Consider the following 17,376-nt stretch of genomic DNA (forward strand, 5'->3'; position numbering starts at 1 on the left):
TAATTATTGTGTACCTTGGGCAGGGCCAGGCTCACCATGTCCCAGCAGTTTGTCAGACGGGCTCAGCGGCTGCTGGCTGTTGCTTCATGTTTATCATAAAGATTTAAGTGTGGTATCAATCTTCATATCTAACTCGCAGCAATAAAGACAATTTCTTTACCAAAATACCAAGTGATTTTTTAAGATCAAATCTGTGTGCGTTAATAAACATGGCCAGTTTGTGTCATGTGATGGTAAAGACTGATGTACAGAGTCACTAGAACCATTTCCCTGTTTGGATCCATTGGGACGGAGCAATCTAACACACTACAGACATATTCAGGTGCAGGCAGCAGTGGAATATCACAGTACGGTCTGTTATAGGTGCAGGTTCCAGCAGGACAGCAGTGATGGGAATGCATGGTTATTTGGCAGGTAGTAATAGGTCAACTCACTCCCTACATCCAGGGAAAGTTTAGACAAGGTATCAGCTGATTAACAGTTGAATAGAAAACAAGTTCACTTCAGAGGTTTTCTCCTGAGTGTTGCTGTGTCTTGTGTAGCTCCTGATGATCTTTGGTCCTGAATCTGATTAAATAATAATCTGTCTGTCATCTGTCTTCAAAATGTTTGAAACAGTGCTAAAGTCTTTTATCTAGAGGAACCCTTCTTCTCACATGAATTATGTCTTTGTTAATTAAAGATGAGTTATGGATAATTAATGAGCAGAATAAATCAACAAGACTTGGCAGATTTACAAAATTGAAAGTGAAGTTGACCCAAATTTTGTCACTTTGTCAATTTAGAGGTTAATCTTTCAGTTTTAACAACCAGAACTGTGTTGGATTCAGCCTAAAACACATATGCCATGAGTCAAAGTGCATTTTTATGTTAAAAATCCTTTACTTTACAGGTGTATGTGTGTGTGTTTGTGTGTTGAAAAGCCACATCACAGAGCTGATTGGATTTGACAGGACAGAGTTGTGCTTGTTGCGTTATCCATTACAATGCATCGAACTTGATCTTATTCCCATGTACAGTACTGTATGTAGTATATGTGCTGGTCAGAGGAGAGGTTACTTTATATAGTTGAGTTGATTAATGTTTACATGGTGAACTGTTTACATATTTATTTTTACACTCTTAAGTATCAACATATTTACACGTCTGAATATTTTATCAGGAACTCTACAAAAATGCCATTAATCTCTTTACAGCTTCCCTCACATTTATCTTAGTCTAAGCCTTCAGAGCTTCTGGTTAGTTAGCTGAGTCACATGTGAGTTAGAAATAAAGAAATGTTGTTGTGAAGTTGATGAAGGTTCACTTCCCATGTCCCACCACTCACAGACTTTGGCACTTGTCGATGAGGATTTAAAGGTCCCATATTTTACTGTTTTCTGGCTGATCTCCATCAGAAGATACATTTGTGGTTTTAAGAACCAAAAACCATCTCAGTGTAGTTTTACATCTCCTCTTTCAGGCTTCTCTCTGGAGCTCGAGCAACAGCAGGCCTGTTTTCTGAGTGATTGAATAAAAATATAACAGGTAAACACTTGGAGAAATCAAATCCTGCGAGATTGGATGCTGGCTCCAGGTAGGCCATGCTGTGACATCACAAAGTTACAGAAGTCCTGATGGGTCATTTTGAGACAGTTTTTGAATATGGGCTGTGGGCATTTTTCTGTGGATTGCATACGTTCATAGTACAGATATGGCTCCAAGATCTGGTTTATGATAAAGAAAGACATGGACATCTCACTTTCTACAATATGGGACCTTTAATGTTGAAGGGCTTTTTCCCATCACTTTTCGTTACTCTGCAACTCTTCAGACCCTGCTTGAGGGAAAAATCCTCAAAGCATAGCACTCTGACATTAAAACGGCAATGACACTGAAATTGTGCTTGATAAAAATAAAATGAATTATTAATCAAACACTGAAGGAGTTGGAAAAATGTAGTTTTCTACACACATTATGAACCAGCAACGTGTATTTGTAGATGTTTGTCTCATGATTTTGACTTGACTTTGACTTTTGAAATGAGTATATCAGTGTGTGTTTCACTGAAATCATGCTGATGTCATTCTTCCTTTCTTTTTATATTCAATTTCTCTCTGGGGGTACAAGATAAATAAAATAAAAACAGGAGTCATAGAAATGTCCATAATATGTGCTAACAGTAGTCCAATATGATTTCAGCATGACACCACGTTTATCGTTGTGCACTGGAAACGTCCGTGAACCCATGAGGGTTTAAATGATATTTCGGATACATTTCCACATAGAACAGAATAAACCAATCAGTAAAAGTATTACTTCAGGTGAGCAGTATTTTTAATCACTGAAAAAAAACCATTTTGTGCTAAATGTGCTAACAAATGTGCTAACATACGGTGCCTATTTACATCACTGGCAGGTACTAGTGGCAGCCTCTTCTTAGTTACAGGCTGAGTCTGTCTATTTTAGTTCAGTGATGCTAGCAGGGTGAACTGAGGAGTTTAGGGAGGTAAGGGAGGAGGGGGCCTCCTCATGTGCGTCACCCTCTCGTCAGACAGCTAAAAACAGAACAGCAAACATGTGAACGACCCTCATGACCACCGTCACCATCACCACAGACAAACCCGGTTTTCACACCTAGTCTCCCGTGTAGAGTCGGAGCCTGCAGCGGTCCAGATAATTATGATGGAGCACCTTGACTTACATGTTTGATACCGTGGCTAAATTTCACAGAAAGCCGAATGAAAGGCTGTGTGATAAATGACTTTAAGCAGCTGCTGTGACAAATTCTGTTGTGATCAAGATGATCAGTAATAACAGCTGTGCTTCTCCTAATGAGCTTTTCCAACAGGGATGTTGAACACATACTTGACCACAGACTAGACAAAACAATCATAAAAATATTGATTATGAATGCAGGTACACTTCGATTGTTACAGAAAAAAAAAGACTTTTTTTGTAAATGAAGCACACATGTAGGCTATTACAGCTGCACTCATCTTTATTTTAACGCTTAATCATATTCTTACATATGATCACTTGTAGCCATGCTGCAGAGCTTTGAAACCACTTTGACTTCATGGCTTGCACATTTCCAGAAAGGCTGTGTCTGAGCTGCTCTGATCAACCCCCTGTGGGCTCCTGCTTTCATCAGAACAAACTCTGATAAACCCACTGAGCACTACCTGATCATTCAGCAGGAAGCCGAGGGGCGATTTAAGTCCTGCATTTAAAAAGTAAAAGTACAGAAGCATCATTACCAAAATATACATACATTTAAGATGAAGCTCATTTTAACCAATGCATATACTGCTGGATAGTTCAGTCTATAAGCCCAACCTCTGTATATAACTGCGTCTCCCTGTCTCCCTCTCTCCTCCCATGGCAGTGCTATACTTCAGATCAGATGATTTTAATGCTGAGTAGCAGAGGCACATTGTGATAAGTTTCTGAGCAGGTATGAGTGTAAATGGAAAGTGAGCTTATTTTCAACCCAGTTATTATTCGCTGTAAAATGTCTAAAATTACACTATATTTTGGATCTTCTTAGGTATAATGTGTTCCTCTGCTTGTTTCTATTTTCATTTGTCAGCAGCGAATACAGAATACATCTGTTAAGAGACGTGTTGGGAGCATGGCGTCGAAGGTCTACAGGCTACATGAGAAGTCATATTTGTTAAATACAGCTAAAAAACATGAATATTAAATAAACAATGACATTAGATAAGTTTAAAAAAAAAAACAACAAAAAAAAACATCCTTATCTAAATTGATGAAACTGAAAAAGTCTCTTTTCCAAGGCTGGATTTTTTTGTTATTAGTTACAAATGTCAGAGGGATTTTGAATGAGGTCTTCTCTGATCTCGAGCTCAAATTTCCCTTTTTCCCTTTGTTCCAATGTTTTCCTCTCCGTGTGTGTGTGTGTGTGTGTGTGTGTGTGCGTGTGTGTGTGCGTGTGTGTCTGTGGTTCCTTCCGGCTCCTCACCTGCATCATTTCAACAGCCCTGCAGTCAGTCTTTGTCAGATGACTCAGACAACTGATGTCAGTCTATCTATCTGTCTATCTAGCTAGCTCTCTACCCATCTATCTATTTATCTATCTGTCTGTCTGTCTATCATCACATAATGCACCAGATCTACCTTTATGACAAAGCCGCACACCAACCTGTCATTAACCCCAAAATAGGTCTACAATATTTGTACTTTTAAATACCACCTTTTTAGCAAGCAGTACTGCTTGATCAAATTTCCACCCTTCTTGCCAGTGTTTGTTTCCCAGTCAATATCTGTGTTGCCTACAATCTGCTAATTTTCAGTTACAGGATTGCTCCATGCCAGACTCACTTCCACTTCAGCAAGGAGTCAGTCCAGTGTCACCCACCAGGTCCATAAATGTGCAGCTGTTCACTGAGACTGGGTTGCACAATGCTCCCACCTAATGGTACCATTCATGCTCTGCAGTTTTAGGCAACTTCATACATAAGGCTGATACATGCTTTGCTTTGACATTTTACCAAATTTAATAAGTATATTCAGGATGAGTATTAACCATATAGTTACATTACAAGGTAAAGGTACCAATACAACACTGTAAAAAAGTAAAGTTCAGGGTTTTTTTTGGCCAAATAAACTTAAAGTGACAAAGTAAAAGTAAAGGCCTCTGAAATGTAGAGGAGTATATGTATAAAGTAGCATAACATAAAAACACTCAGCTGCTCCATTGGGTTAAGATCTGGGCTCTGACTGGGCCACTCTAACAGGTGGAGTTTCTGGGCTCTGACTGGGCCACTCTAACAGGTGGAGTTTCTTTGTTTGAAGTCATTCTGTGGTAGGTTTGGTTTGGTGTTTATGGCCACTGCTCTGCTGAATCGACTTCAACCAACTTCTACTGAGCAGGTGGACGCCCACCCTGACATTATCCTGTAAGATACCTTGATAAACTTGGGAATTCATTTTTCCCTTGATGCTTTGGAGCTGTCCAGGCCCAGAGGTGGCAAAAGCCCTAAAATCATGATGCTCTCTCCACCCTTCTTCACCAGTGGGATGAGATGATGTTTTATGTTGGTATACTTTTCACACTCTAGGTAGTTCAACCTCAGTTTCATAAAACACTTTCCCAGTAGAGTCCTGGAGTGTCACAGTGCTCTTTAGCAAACTTAAGGTATGTGATGTGATTTAAATTTTTTTGGAGAGAAGCACCCTCCTTTATAATATTCCGCCATTTTTTCCATGAAACCATGCACCATGATTTGTGTACAGTTGTTTCATAGATAAAACTCCAGGTGTGACAACTCCTGACTCCAATTAGCTTCACATACTTCTCCCAAACGAATATATATATATATATATATATATATATATATATATATGTATATATATATATATATATATATATATATATATATTCATTATGTAATTTAGTATGTAAAAGAAGAATACAATCATTGTGTTGTAAGTTAAAAAACCTTGTGTGTGTTCATTATTGTAACTTAGATGAGGATCTGACCATAACTGAAGACAGATTTATACATAAATGAAGCTAATTTCAACAGGTTCACTTACTTTTTCTTGCCACTATAAAAGTCCACGTCAATTAATGTAACAGTTTTTTAGTCTAGAGGAAGGAAAGTAATTCCAATTTTGATAAAGTAACTCTTCCATTGTCATCAGTTGAAGTGGGTTGAAGATCTGGTACTCTGGGCATTCAGAACACTCAGACTAATGTCCTACATGTCATAAAGCAAACTGATTAATGAAACTCAAACGAGCAATCAGCAAAAGCAGAACAATCCTGCGGATTCCTGTTTATTTCATTAGCTTTATTATACCCACTGTGTGGTCTGCAGCTCCACTACAGCTTGGCTCTCCTCGAGGACTTTTTGCTCTGCTGGGATTCAATCAGTCTAATGCTACAGCGTTTGATCTCATCACGGGTTGGAGTGCACTCTTCCATATCATCACTCAGCTGGAGGGTGTCTGTGAGATGGGATAAAGAAAGAAAGGCAAATGCTCAATCAAGATGGCTGCACAATCTACACATAGGCTTGATTTTTAAAGACAGCTTTCACACCCGCCCCTGTGCTAACGAGTTAACACTTGAAGGCAATTTAGTGTGCTTCAGCTTGAATTAGCATTGTTGCAGTAGTAAGCTCTAACCTTATCGAGCACAACCCTATCTTCCATTGAGTACACTAATAACCCTGGCCACACACAACTTTGGCTGAGGACAGTAACAAATTTCCAGCAGCTTCTGGACCATGGCAGATGTTGTGGTGGTTGTTGGATTACACCAGTGTTCCCAGTACTTTGCACTTATGAACAATTGACTGCACTGATGATCCATTGACATGAGGTTGCTTTGATTTGGCTCCAAGTGAGATTCCTGACTTTCCTAAATTGTGTTTATTTTTGTGACTAAGAAGCACTAAAAATTATTTCTGAAGTTGCATTTTCTTCAAAAATAATATTGATGGCTGACTTTAGTTTGCCATAGAGCAACTTGACACTCCACAACACTACTGGGAAAATGTTGTAATATTAAAGTTGAGCTGTTTGGGAAAACCATACATCACTACCCACGGTGTAAAAAAGACACTGCATATCAACACGAAAACATCATCCCAATGGTGAAGTAGTGTGGCGAGAGCATCGTGATTTGGGGCTTGGTTCCCTCAAGGTCAAAATGACCTCCCAATCTTACTGGATAATGTCATAGTGGCTGTCCACCAGTTGAAGCTAAGCAAAAGCTGGGTCATGCAACAGTACAATGACCGAAAACATGAAATAAATCTACTACATAATGACTTCAAACAAAGAAAATCCATTTGTCAGAGTGGACCAGTCAGAGCCCAGTAGAGCAGCCATGGAATGAGCTCAGAGCTGCTCACACCAGACATCCTAAGAATATGGCTGAGCTGAAGTAGTTCTGCATAGAGGAATGGTCCAATGGCCCGCTTACTTTTTCCACCAGCAGAGTGAATGTTTAATGGGTGTATTAAATAAAGACATGAACGATTATAATTGTTCGTGTGTTATTGGTGTAATCACATTGTGTTAATTGTCTAGTTTTCTTTTCTTGTGTATTCCACTTTTCTCTGCCACTGAACGTAGTTTCTTTCCGGGAGGAGCTGGTGGTGGTGTTTGTTGCTTGACAAGAGCTTCGGCCATCATTGTCTTCATAATACAAGGGGTTAAAATACGCCCTCTAAGCAGTGCTATGTTTTAAGGCTACATCAAGTTGCTATCAGAATGTGGCGAGACAGGCTGGGGCTAGCTGGTTAGCATGCTAACTTCAGCAGAAGAAAAGACAAAACAGAGACAAAAGTCAAAGCACTGGCCTTGCTTTCCACTTAAACAGCTCTCGGTGAGTGAAGGAATAAAGGTTGATGCTGAACTAACAATGTTTCTTCTTGAGTGGTAAGTAAACATCTGTTAATGCTAATGCTGGCTATATAGCAATAGGAAAGCTAACACATAGCTCCTTTGACAGCAATAAGCAGATGGGGAGGATCCAGGTCTGCAAGTTGATCCTCACCTGTAGGGGTGGCTGGTTTTTTGTTGTTTCCCGGCTCCATCGTATTGAACTTTTCCAGCAAACTATATATCTAAAGCAGAGGAACACACATATGCAAAGGTTGTGGGGTTAAAAACATGAACCAGACTCAACAGACTCATGGTTTACACAACATTATATCCTAAAAGAAGAAAAACTATTCAAAAATATATATTCTTAAACGAACAATTCAGGCCAGAGACAAACTGGATGCATTGCACATGTCAAAGACATGAAAAAATAGAAGTATATTTTTTTTAGTTGTGCAGCCTTGCTGCAGTTTAGCAGCTACATGTGGAGACAGTGACATTTTAGAGGCGTTTCCTGTCAAAAATGATCAGAAATCAATTAAAAATATAGAGAAGTCCAACAATCAAGTAAACATCAAATTCCTGCAAACTCTTGGTAGACAGACAGAGCTGACCATAGCAGCCATGGAGCAGACACGCAGCGGGTGTGAATACACACGTGTGTTTCTCCGCAGAAAATCTGCAAGAGCAGCCACGACACACACATCCCGTATCCAGTGTGTCTCCAGCATTTTAACGCATTTGATTTCTGACAACTTTAAAAGCTTATATTACAAACAGTTGGCAAAGGAAACACTTGCAAAGTAATAAATGCATTTGAGAACTTGCCAAAAACAGTTTTACAGTATTATTATTATTATTATTATTATTATTATTACAAACAGAGCAGAGTGGCTGAAAGTAAAAAGAAAGTATAATCGATTTGTAGTACCCCCTCTTGATCCAGGCCTCTGATCTCAGGTTTCTGCATCAGTACACTTTGCAGTAATGTTTGTAGGGGGATGCTGGTATCTCTCAGTTTGTCTACGCGGTCTGTACACTTTGCACCAGGAAACCCCTGAAAAAGAGTCAAAGATTTGTTGAATACATCACTTAGTTTTGGTATGAGTCCATCGGTTCTCAATTGCTCTTTATCCTGAGGGGAACATGAATATAAGGGAATCACCAAAGTCAGTAGAATTCATCCTCTGGTGATCTTAAATGTATGTATGAAATGAATTGTAATCCCTTTTCAAATACCCCCTGTAGCAAGGATTTGGGACATAGCTTTAGTAGTGTTCTTGGAAAAACCTGGAACAAATAGACATCCTAAAACATAGCACAATTAGTGGGAAGCTTCAGAGAGGACATGTCGGTCCAGACCTCCACGGCGCTCATCCTAAAGTATAGGTTGTCGACCCCCTGCTCAACAGTGTCCAACAGATCCTGAGACTCCTTCAGAGTAGGCTGCAGTCGTTCAACACAGTTCACTTCCAGATTAATCTTTGCCCGTATTTGTTTCCTCAGCTTGTCAAACCTTAAAAGAAAAAGGATGTTGAGTTATAAGGCAACCCCTCTCATTACAAAAGAAACTTCTAAACATAGCAGTAAAATGTCTCACTCTGCAGTCTACATGATAAACTTTTAATGGCCCCATTTGACAGTGTCTCACAATCCTTCCTCAGTCATTCTGTTATTTCTGGTGTTATTTCTCTTTGGTACAAAACTCTCCCTGTCCCAGCTATTTAACAAGATTAAGTGTATATCAGATAGTGAATGCCTATGTGTGACAACACACTTTGAGAATCGCCCAAGGTGAAGGGCGCCTTGGGGGGATGGGGGGTTGTGAAAATATATCAGGAGAAATTAGCAGAGACATCAATCAGGTCTGATATCACACCACAAGAGAACGCTGCTATCAGAGATCTCCTCAGTGTGCCAGAGTGATGGATCTCTAAGGAGAAGCTCTCAAATAATCATTGTCATTATCAAATCCTCCATATAGCCACAGGCATTAAATTACTACCTGCCATGTAAACTCAAAGACTGATGCGGTAATCCAGACTGATGGCTCATTGCGTGTGGCAAGCATCTAGAATAGACTAGGTATTATGAAACTTGGTTACCTATCATATCTGTTGTGTTTGGAGTAATTTATCCTAGCATTAGGTCTTACGTTGTTACTAAAATAAGTACTATACTGCATCAGAATATACACAGAAGACTAGATTTTTTTCTACCTTGTCCAAAAACAATGACATTTTCATAAAAGCACATCTACTGTGTAAGTAATATTAGAGAATGTTAACCTTTCACTTGGTAAAGTTGAACTGTTTAGTTCAACACACACACACACACACACACACACAAAGTACAGAAACTGTACAGAACAAAACTTATGAAATTAATTTACAATGTGTAAGAGACACAGAGGTCATTAAGGTGCACAGTTACTAAGAAGCAACGATACTAGTTTATTCCACTTAATTACATATACAATATAAATGAATTTGTCATACTGTCATATTGAGAATAATAGTGGAATATTAGTGTGCAAACACTGAATGAGACTACCTGGCAAGAAAAAGTATGTGAACCCTTTGGAATGAAACCATAAGATGTGATCTGATCATCCAAGTCGAAAGTGTGGACAAACACAAAACAGACTTGAGCTAATAACACACAATTATAATCTTTGGTGTCTTTATTGAACACACCAATCAAGATTCATAGTGCTGGTGGAAAAAAGCGAATCCTTGGATTTAATAAGCAGTTGAAACTGTTAGCTGGTGTTAACTGGTAGCTGTGGATCAGACCTACACTACATTCTTCCTCACAGAAGAATGTGTGAGTGTGAGTGACTCTCCTCAGGTCTTTCCACAGGATCTCCACTGGGTTAAGGTCTGGGCTCTGACTCCACACCAGAGGGTGGATTTCTTAGTTTGAAGCCCCTCTGTACTAGATATACATGTCTGAATGATATATCTAATATGGACAAGAGCAATATGATGATGTGTGTTATTAGTTGAAATACATTATGTTCGTTATTAAAACTCAAATGAAGATCTGACCATTTTAAAGACACTTTCTTTTTCTTGCCACAATAAATAAGTTGTTTATTCTGTCTAACCAATAGTTTAAAACTCAAAAATATTCAGTTTAGTAATAGAAAATATTCTGAAAACCAGCAAGTAGAGGAAACTGCAACTTGTCAGTTTTTGGAATTTTTCTTTAGAAATTAATTGAACAGTTCTCAGCTGTCTATGTGTTACAGCGCTACTTAAATGTTTTTGAATAAATATGTGAAATGCAGTGTGCCACATTAAAATCTGCGGTATATTAGTTGACCAACTGAATTCTCCCATCTGGGCCCCACACTTTGGCTCTACAACTAATTTACTATTTACTATTGGTGCTGAGTAAAGATTGAATACAACCCCTGAATATGACACAAAGCAGTAACACTTGAACACTGGAACACTCAGGCTGTGTAGCAGAGTTTCAATGACAGTACCTTGTAGCTGCAGGTTTCTCACTGAACTTGAGGTCAGCATACTGGAGCTCCAGACCAGCCAGGATTTTGACCTCCTGTCCAATCACTTCATCATACTGGGCTATCTCAGTGACTAGATGCTCTTTGGTAGCTTGCTTTGTCACCACCTTATCTGGCTCCTATTAAGACAGGCAGACGTCATGTTATTTAGCCAGACAACAGTGGCTTAAACAAGCTCTCTGGTCACATAATATACTGTAAAAATAATGAGTTATAAATAATGGTTTGCAAAAAAACTATCTTCCATTAACCACCTAATGTGGAATGCAACCAAGGGCTTATTTGCAGTGTGCATCAATAGAAATACAGAGAAATTATAGCAATAATCATGCAGCATGTGTCTTATGAAATCAAAAAAGTGATATAAAAAAAGTGCAGCTAAAATGATTATCTTTACGCCCACAGACTCACTTAAATTTATATGATTTATCCCTTTTGTGAATTTCTTAAAAAGAATTGTTCATCATTTTTGGAAATACGCTTGACTCTTCTTGCTGAGACTTAGATGAGAACTTTCATGTCTACTTGCAAAATATAACCCATCTGCTGGTTATCCTAGCTTAGCATAAAGGCTGAAAACAGGAAATAGGTAAAAAATTCAAAAAATTCAAAATTCACCTCACAAATTCACACAAATTCAGTGCATTTCCTGGTTGGGCACAGGAACCTGATGCCTGTCAGTGACAAGATGCGAGGAAATTGCTACAATTTGTTGTTTCCTGTTGTTTTCCAAACACCAATTAAAACCACAATCTGTAGTTTTGGTTTAGTTTTAATAATAATGTAATAATAATGTTGTAATTAGTGAGCTCTGGAGGTACTGGAGGCACTGGAGGCAGAGGTCATTACCTTTGGACAGAAACAGGCAAGCTATTCCTATAGGGAAGCTCACAAAAAAGGATACACTGTATACTGTAATTTCTCAAATAAATGTAATATACAACTTCATGCAAAGAATTATAATATTTATGCTATGCTATGCTAAGCTATGTTTTAAAAGGAAAAGTAAATAGTGTATGATCACAGCTTCATGTGGTATAATAATATAGATATAGATTACAGTAGGTTTTAGAAATGTAAGCTGTCTGGGTCCATCAGTGTTTGTGTAACTTAATCAAAACAACAATGATGTGAACACCATGAAACGTGATAGCAACTCAGCAGGCTCTGGACATCAGTGTCATGTCAGAGAGATGTTGGACTCAAATGACTCAAACTTTGGACAGACATAAGCGTAGTGTGTAAGTAAGTGTACAGCACTTTGCAGGGAACCTGTCTGCTACAACTGCTTCACTGATAATGAATATGAATATGATTTGAACAGGAACTGACTACCTGGATGTTAGCACGGCCCAGAGCCTCACTCAGAGGCTCCATATCCTCATCTGGTTTCACATCACACCCTGATGCATCGCAGGTGTCATAGCACTGATGATCTGAAGAGACACACATAGCACATATCAACACTGTCACAATTTATTTACATAACTTTTTGGGGTTTGCAGTATTGTAGGACATTAAGCAGAGAGGTCAGGTAATGCAGAGCTCACACTGAAGGACTACTGTACTGACAGTTGAACAAAACAAGTTATGTACCTTCAACAGTGTGTGCTTCCTCTTTTTCAGTTTCCTATATGTAAAAAAAAAATGATACGTAACACCAATAAATGAACCATAATCAATCTCTTATTTACAAACTGATCAATATTATTTGTCCTTTTCCATTCTTACCCGCTCTCTCAGCCTGCTCTGTCCTCTTGGGCTAAGGCGCCCAAATTTTTCCATTTGCTTTTTTAGCCACTTTACTTCTGCACTCAGTTCACAAAGCTCATTAGCTATTTCTCTTCTTGTTTCCATTGTGTCATGTTCCACCTGGAGCATCTTGCCCTGATGGGTGGGAGAGAAAGAAACCTATAAACACATTTATCGAAGTTATGCTCTTTGATAAATTATAAATGTCTCAGTTCTATTATTTGTTCACCAGTGATTTGATAATTGTAAGCAATCCCATAGTTAACACATAGTATGGTTTCTTTTCTTTTTCTTGAACTGTTGGGAGGTTGTCTCGACTGCAATGTGGTTTTCTTGACAATGGATCTCAGCAAGAGGCTATAAAGTGTAATACACAACAACCAAATGAACACACCTCTCAGGGTCAAAACTCCTCCTATTTCATGAGATACAACTGACTTTGTGATGATTCTAAAAGAAAAGTCTATAATTAATGCTCTATTTATTTATAATCACAATCAAATCAGGATCATTTATTTAAAAAAAAATATAGTGAAGAGAAACTGCTTCCCATTTTACTGGGGGCCCAGCATCTGGAAGACTCATGTATGCTCCCAAACCAAGTGGCAACCTCTGGGGCTGTAAAATGAAGCCAAAAACTGGCAAAAACTGCCTGTGACATTTTAAAACTCCCATATTAAAATGTCCAACTTTACAGTAGAAATAAACATGTTTGCAGCCTGGTCCAAAAAAAAAAAAAAAAAAAAAGATAGATAACTAGATAGAGGGTGAATTTTTATGTAACTAATTTCAATCTTATCAAGGCTTAAATCTATGCATAATTGAGGGCATATCGCTTACAGTGACAGGTGGGTGAGTGTATCCGGCATACACCAAAGTCTCAGCTCCACATACGCCCCACCTCATTTTTGGATTAGCTATGAGTGACGTTATGGAGGCTACAGCCATCTTTACTTACAGTCTATGCTCCAAACTCCAGTCTGAAATCCACATCAGACCCTCTTGCTGTGGAAGTCTTACCAGTGTGCCGCCTGCAGCAGTTTCTGCCAACTGAAGCAGCTTGGTAGCTTTGTCCACCTTTGCCTGTCCAAAGCCAACTGAACACTCTCTTTGATCCAGGACCTGGTACATATCACGAACTTCCTAACCACATAACAAATACAAAACATCAGCTGTTAAAACTCAACTCATTATTATGAAATTATCAACTTCAATCTAGTTTATTGGATATTGGTTTGTATTTCATTGCAGACATTTTTATTTCAAAATTCAAATTTCAACATGATGCCATCCTCATATTTACAGTATGCACTGTATCACTGAAGCTGTGCCAATAAAATTCTCAGGGCTCCCAACAAACTTCTAAAACCGCCTTTCGTATAGAGGTTGACAGTGTTTAAAATAGCTTAGCTCACCTGCTGCACGTTCTCAGAAATGTGGTGATAGGCCACCTGGATTTTCTTTGCCTCTGTGTTCTTCATTTTCATCTTCTCTCGGTTGTTCTCCAGCTGTCGCATATGCTGGCGTCAGAAAATAAAGCACCAAGTTATGGGCTGTAATCAGTAATGTGATAATAGCGTATTAGAAGATACTGTAAGCTACAACTTGAAATGTAAATGGACACATCCAACATTAGATGTCCCTCTCCATGATGACACTAGTGCTCTTGTTCACAGAGACAAGTAGATGCTAGTCCGACTTTAGGCAAACTAGGTGGTCAACAGTTTGAGGGATGGGGAAGAAAAGAAATAATTCATCAAGCCTAATCTACTTTTAAACGTCTGTCATTCAACATTGACACCAAACACAGATCACGTGAGCCTGTTGTCAGGAATATTAATGTTTATGTTTTATGTTTTTATGTCTTTATGCTGGCTTGCTGTAAAAAATAATTCCCTCTTGTGGCACATTAAAGTTCTGAACAGTGTGTGAAGATCTCAGAAACGTTAAGCTGAGCTCTGGCCAACCACAGACTGGAGCCAACCTTTGACACTTGTACTTTGAGAGCTATGACAAGTCTGGCCTCGCAGGGTGAGCGTGTGGGCCTGGGGAGGTGCTTTCAAGTATGTCCAGTGCAGTTAGACACTGACAGATGACATGAGTTGAATATGTCAGCCTTCAGAACAGACCCTTGAGGGCAGTATGTTGTGTGCAGTGTAGTTTAGATGTTGAAATAAAGGTCATGACTATGTGAAGTGAAACGTGCCACAATGTGTCGTATGTTGTGTTTTTCAGCTTGTTCTGCTGAAAAAAAAAAATCAATGAATACTTCTGTAAGTATTTTATAGTCCAGTGGTGACCATGAGTTTTTTAGGCTCCAAAATGCCCAATGTCCCTGGAGACACACTTACCTGCTTCAATGTGTCTTCATTGTTGTAAGTTGCAGGCTGAAGGTTCATGGCTTTCAGTGACTCCTGCAGCCCCTTTAACTTAACTTCTTTTCCCTTCACAGCCAGTGTGAGTCTGTTGTGTTCGTTGATCAGTACATACCTCCGCAGCTTCACTTGCTCAAGTTTTTTCTTAGCAACAGAAAATAAAAACGTAAGCGATTCAATTTTATTCAACTTCCACATTTAGAGAAAAAATGTCAGAGTGAAATTTGCTAGTGGGCACTTAAAACAAACAGACAAGCTTTACCTCCAGGAGATGTCCGAGCCTGGACAATGGCTTTCGTCTTGGAGTACATTTGTCATTGCTGTTCAAGACCTGTGCTTCAATCTGTTTCTCTGGAAATGAAATGGACTGTCATTCAGCCGTTTAGAGAGCTACAGATGAGCTACACTTACTGTGTCTTCTTCAGGGTGATTTTATGGAGCACCTTATTTTACTTGATGGCAGTTTTATGATGGTATGCCAGAGTGTAGTTTCATACTTCAACAATAAAGTGCCATATATTTTTTTCATTTAAGAATACTGACCTTAAAGTAGCTTCGCTAACATTAACATGTCAGGGTCACATGCACACAGCTTATGAATTGCTCAACCACATTACCATCCTATTTTGATAACATTAAAAACTTAGTTAACTCTAATATTTATTTCACAGTAGAGCTTCCTCTTCTTTAATCCAAAGACTGAAACAGGTTGGTGGTTATCTTTGCTAACTAGCTCAACTAATGTGAACTTTTTAAGTACCTGAGGTTTGGCTTTGAGCTGGAGTCCTTGCATCTTTCATCTTTGAGGAAGAATTAAAGTCCATCCTTATCTGTAGCAACTACTGCTAACCAGCTGTTAGCTGTAGTCTTCTTTCAGTTAATGTATTTTTTAGAGCTATGTTTTCAAAGCTTCAGTTTCAAATGGCTGCTTTCTAACATCTGCCTCCCTTGGTTACTGTTGCTACGCAGACCAGCAGGCTTCCCATTGCTAGCCAGCAACCATCTATTCTGGCAGATGAAATGAATGACAGCTCTTGCTGGCAAATTTCATCAACTGTAACTGGCTAGTTAAGCTAACATTAGCTCTGTGTGTTGGTTGAAAACAATGTCACAGGATGCCTTAGTTGATGTTGATATTTACCAGAACACTTTTGGTGTAGCGGTTCTCGTCGCATGTTTTCCTGCTCCTGTAAGTGTTTTGGTATGTGTTGCATTTCTGGATTTGGAAGGTGTTTCTGTTTTTGTTTGTGGTGTCACTCCTGTATGTTTTGTACTCAAAGGCCACCGTATTGGAATAACAAAAAAAAAAAAAAAAAAAAAACAACAAATAAATAAAAATAAATATAATTGATAAAATTGTCAATAGAATTTAAAAGACACTCAATTGGACATTGCAACATACCATTCCAACATATTTGTATTAATTTTCATTGCTGATATAATTGACAGGATACTGCTGAATTAATTTATCTAATATTATAATACAGTTGTGTTGCATGATGAGGGATGTTGGAACACACAATGCATTGCACAGGGTCACATAACACTAACACCTTGATGCCAGAGCCTAACATCATGGCTGAACATGTTCATCCATTCAACACCACATGATAATATTCTCGACACTGTGTTTCAAGCAGGGAGAGCAACACTGACGAGCACACACACATAGGCAGGACATCACACAAAGCAATAACTTCATTGTTGTAGAAGAAGTGGCGCCCCATTTATGCAGGAACACATAAAGGGCTCTATGTTATAAATTCATGAGGTTATTATAAAGATCAGCTCTACATGTGATTAAAAAAGAGCAGAGAAGCAGAACTGCTTCTTGGCCTCATGTTCGTCTCTGATTTGTAGCTCTGAATCTGAGTTTCTAACCCTGATTATAGCCTCCACCTGATGAAAATAATTTCAGACACATACAGTATTAACAATTAAACAATATAATAATATAACTGATTCAGCTAATTTTAGCTATACACTGTTTCCGTCTGGTTTCACCTGGTAACAAACTGCTACAAATATATGACACCACAAAAATAGCTAATTTAGGCACTATAAGTTTAGCATTATCGGACGACCTCTCCTGGACTGCGAACACCTCGGCGGTGGAGAGGAAGGCCCAGCAGCGCCTCCACTTCCTGAGAGTGCTCAGGAGGAACAACCTGGAGGAGAGGCTGCTGGTGACCTTCTACAGAGCCACCATAGAGAGCATCCTGGCGTACTGCATCACAGCGTGGTACGCGGGGTGCTCAGCAGCTGACAGGAGAGCACTACAGAGGGTGGTCTGCACAGCCCAGAAGATCACTGGCTGCTCTCTGCCCAGCCTGGAGGACATTGCCAACTCTCGCTATCTGAGCAGAGCTGGCAACA

At 39.0% G+C, this 17,376-nt stretch overlaps 1 protein-coding gene across 1 annotated transcript; it reads right to left on the reverse strand.

The window, feature by feature from the left end:
• Positions 1 to 5,511: 5,511 nt before the first annotated feature.
• Positions 5,512 to 16,226, reverse strand: LOC139623595 (coiled-coil domain-containing protein 183-like). The gene is made up of 13 exons (XM_071481921.1): positions 15,761 to 16,226; positions 15,263 to 15,351; positions 14,977 to 15,144; positions 14,041 to 14,145; positions 13,646 to 13,768; positions 12,605 to 12,760; positions 12,470 to 12,503; positions 12,209 to 12,309; positions 10,835 to 10,992; positions 8,704 to 8,857; positions 8,273 to 8,398; positions 7,514 to 7,583; positions 5,512 to 5,955 (listed from the first exon to the last, which is right to left on the reverse strand). The coding sequence occupies exons 1-13, from the start codon at positions 15,822 to 15,824 to the stop codon at positions 5,831 to 5,833; spliced, it is 1,473 nt and encodes a 490-aa protein (XP_071338022.1). The 5' UTR covers positions 15,825 to 16,226; the 3' UTR covers positions 5,512 to 5,830.
• Between the last annotated feature and the right edge of the window lie 1,150 nt (positions 16,227 to 17,376).

This window comes from Trachinotus anak, unplaced genomic scaffold (assembly GCF_046630095.1).
Source record: "Trachinotus anak isolate AG129_WGS33_773 ecotype Australia unplaced genomic scaffold, CSIRO_AGI_Tana_v1 ptg000008l, whole genome shotgun sequence".
NCBI classification, from domain to species: Eukaryota; Metazoa; Chordata; class Actinopteri; order Carangiformes; family Carangidae; genus Trachinotus; species Trachinotus anak.

What these genes read in the sequence shown, in the direction of transcription:
- LOC139623595 (XM_071481921.1), bottom strand. Translation starts at nt 15,824, where the DNA reads ATGGACTTTAATTCTTCCTCAAAGATGAAAGATGCAAGGACTCCAGCT. An exon ending in CTGCTGCAGGCGGCACACTG is followed by an intron (nt 12,761 to 13,645) that starts GTAAGACTTCCA and finishes CCCACCCATCAG; the next exon opens with GGCAAGATGCTCCAGGTGGA. An exon ending in GAGAAACCTGCAGCTACAAG is followed by an intron (nt 8,858 to 10,834) that starts GTACTGTCATTG and finishes TTTTCTTTTAAG; the next exon opens with GTTTGACAAGCTGAGGAAAC.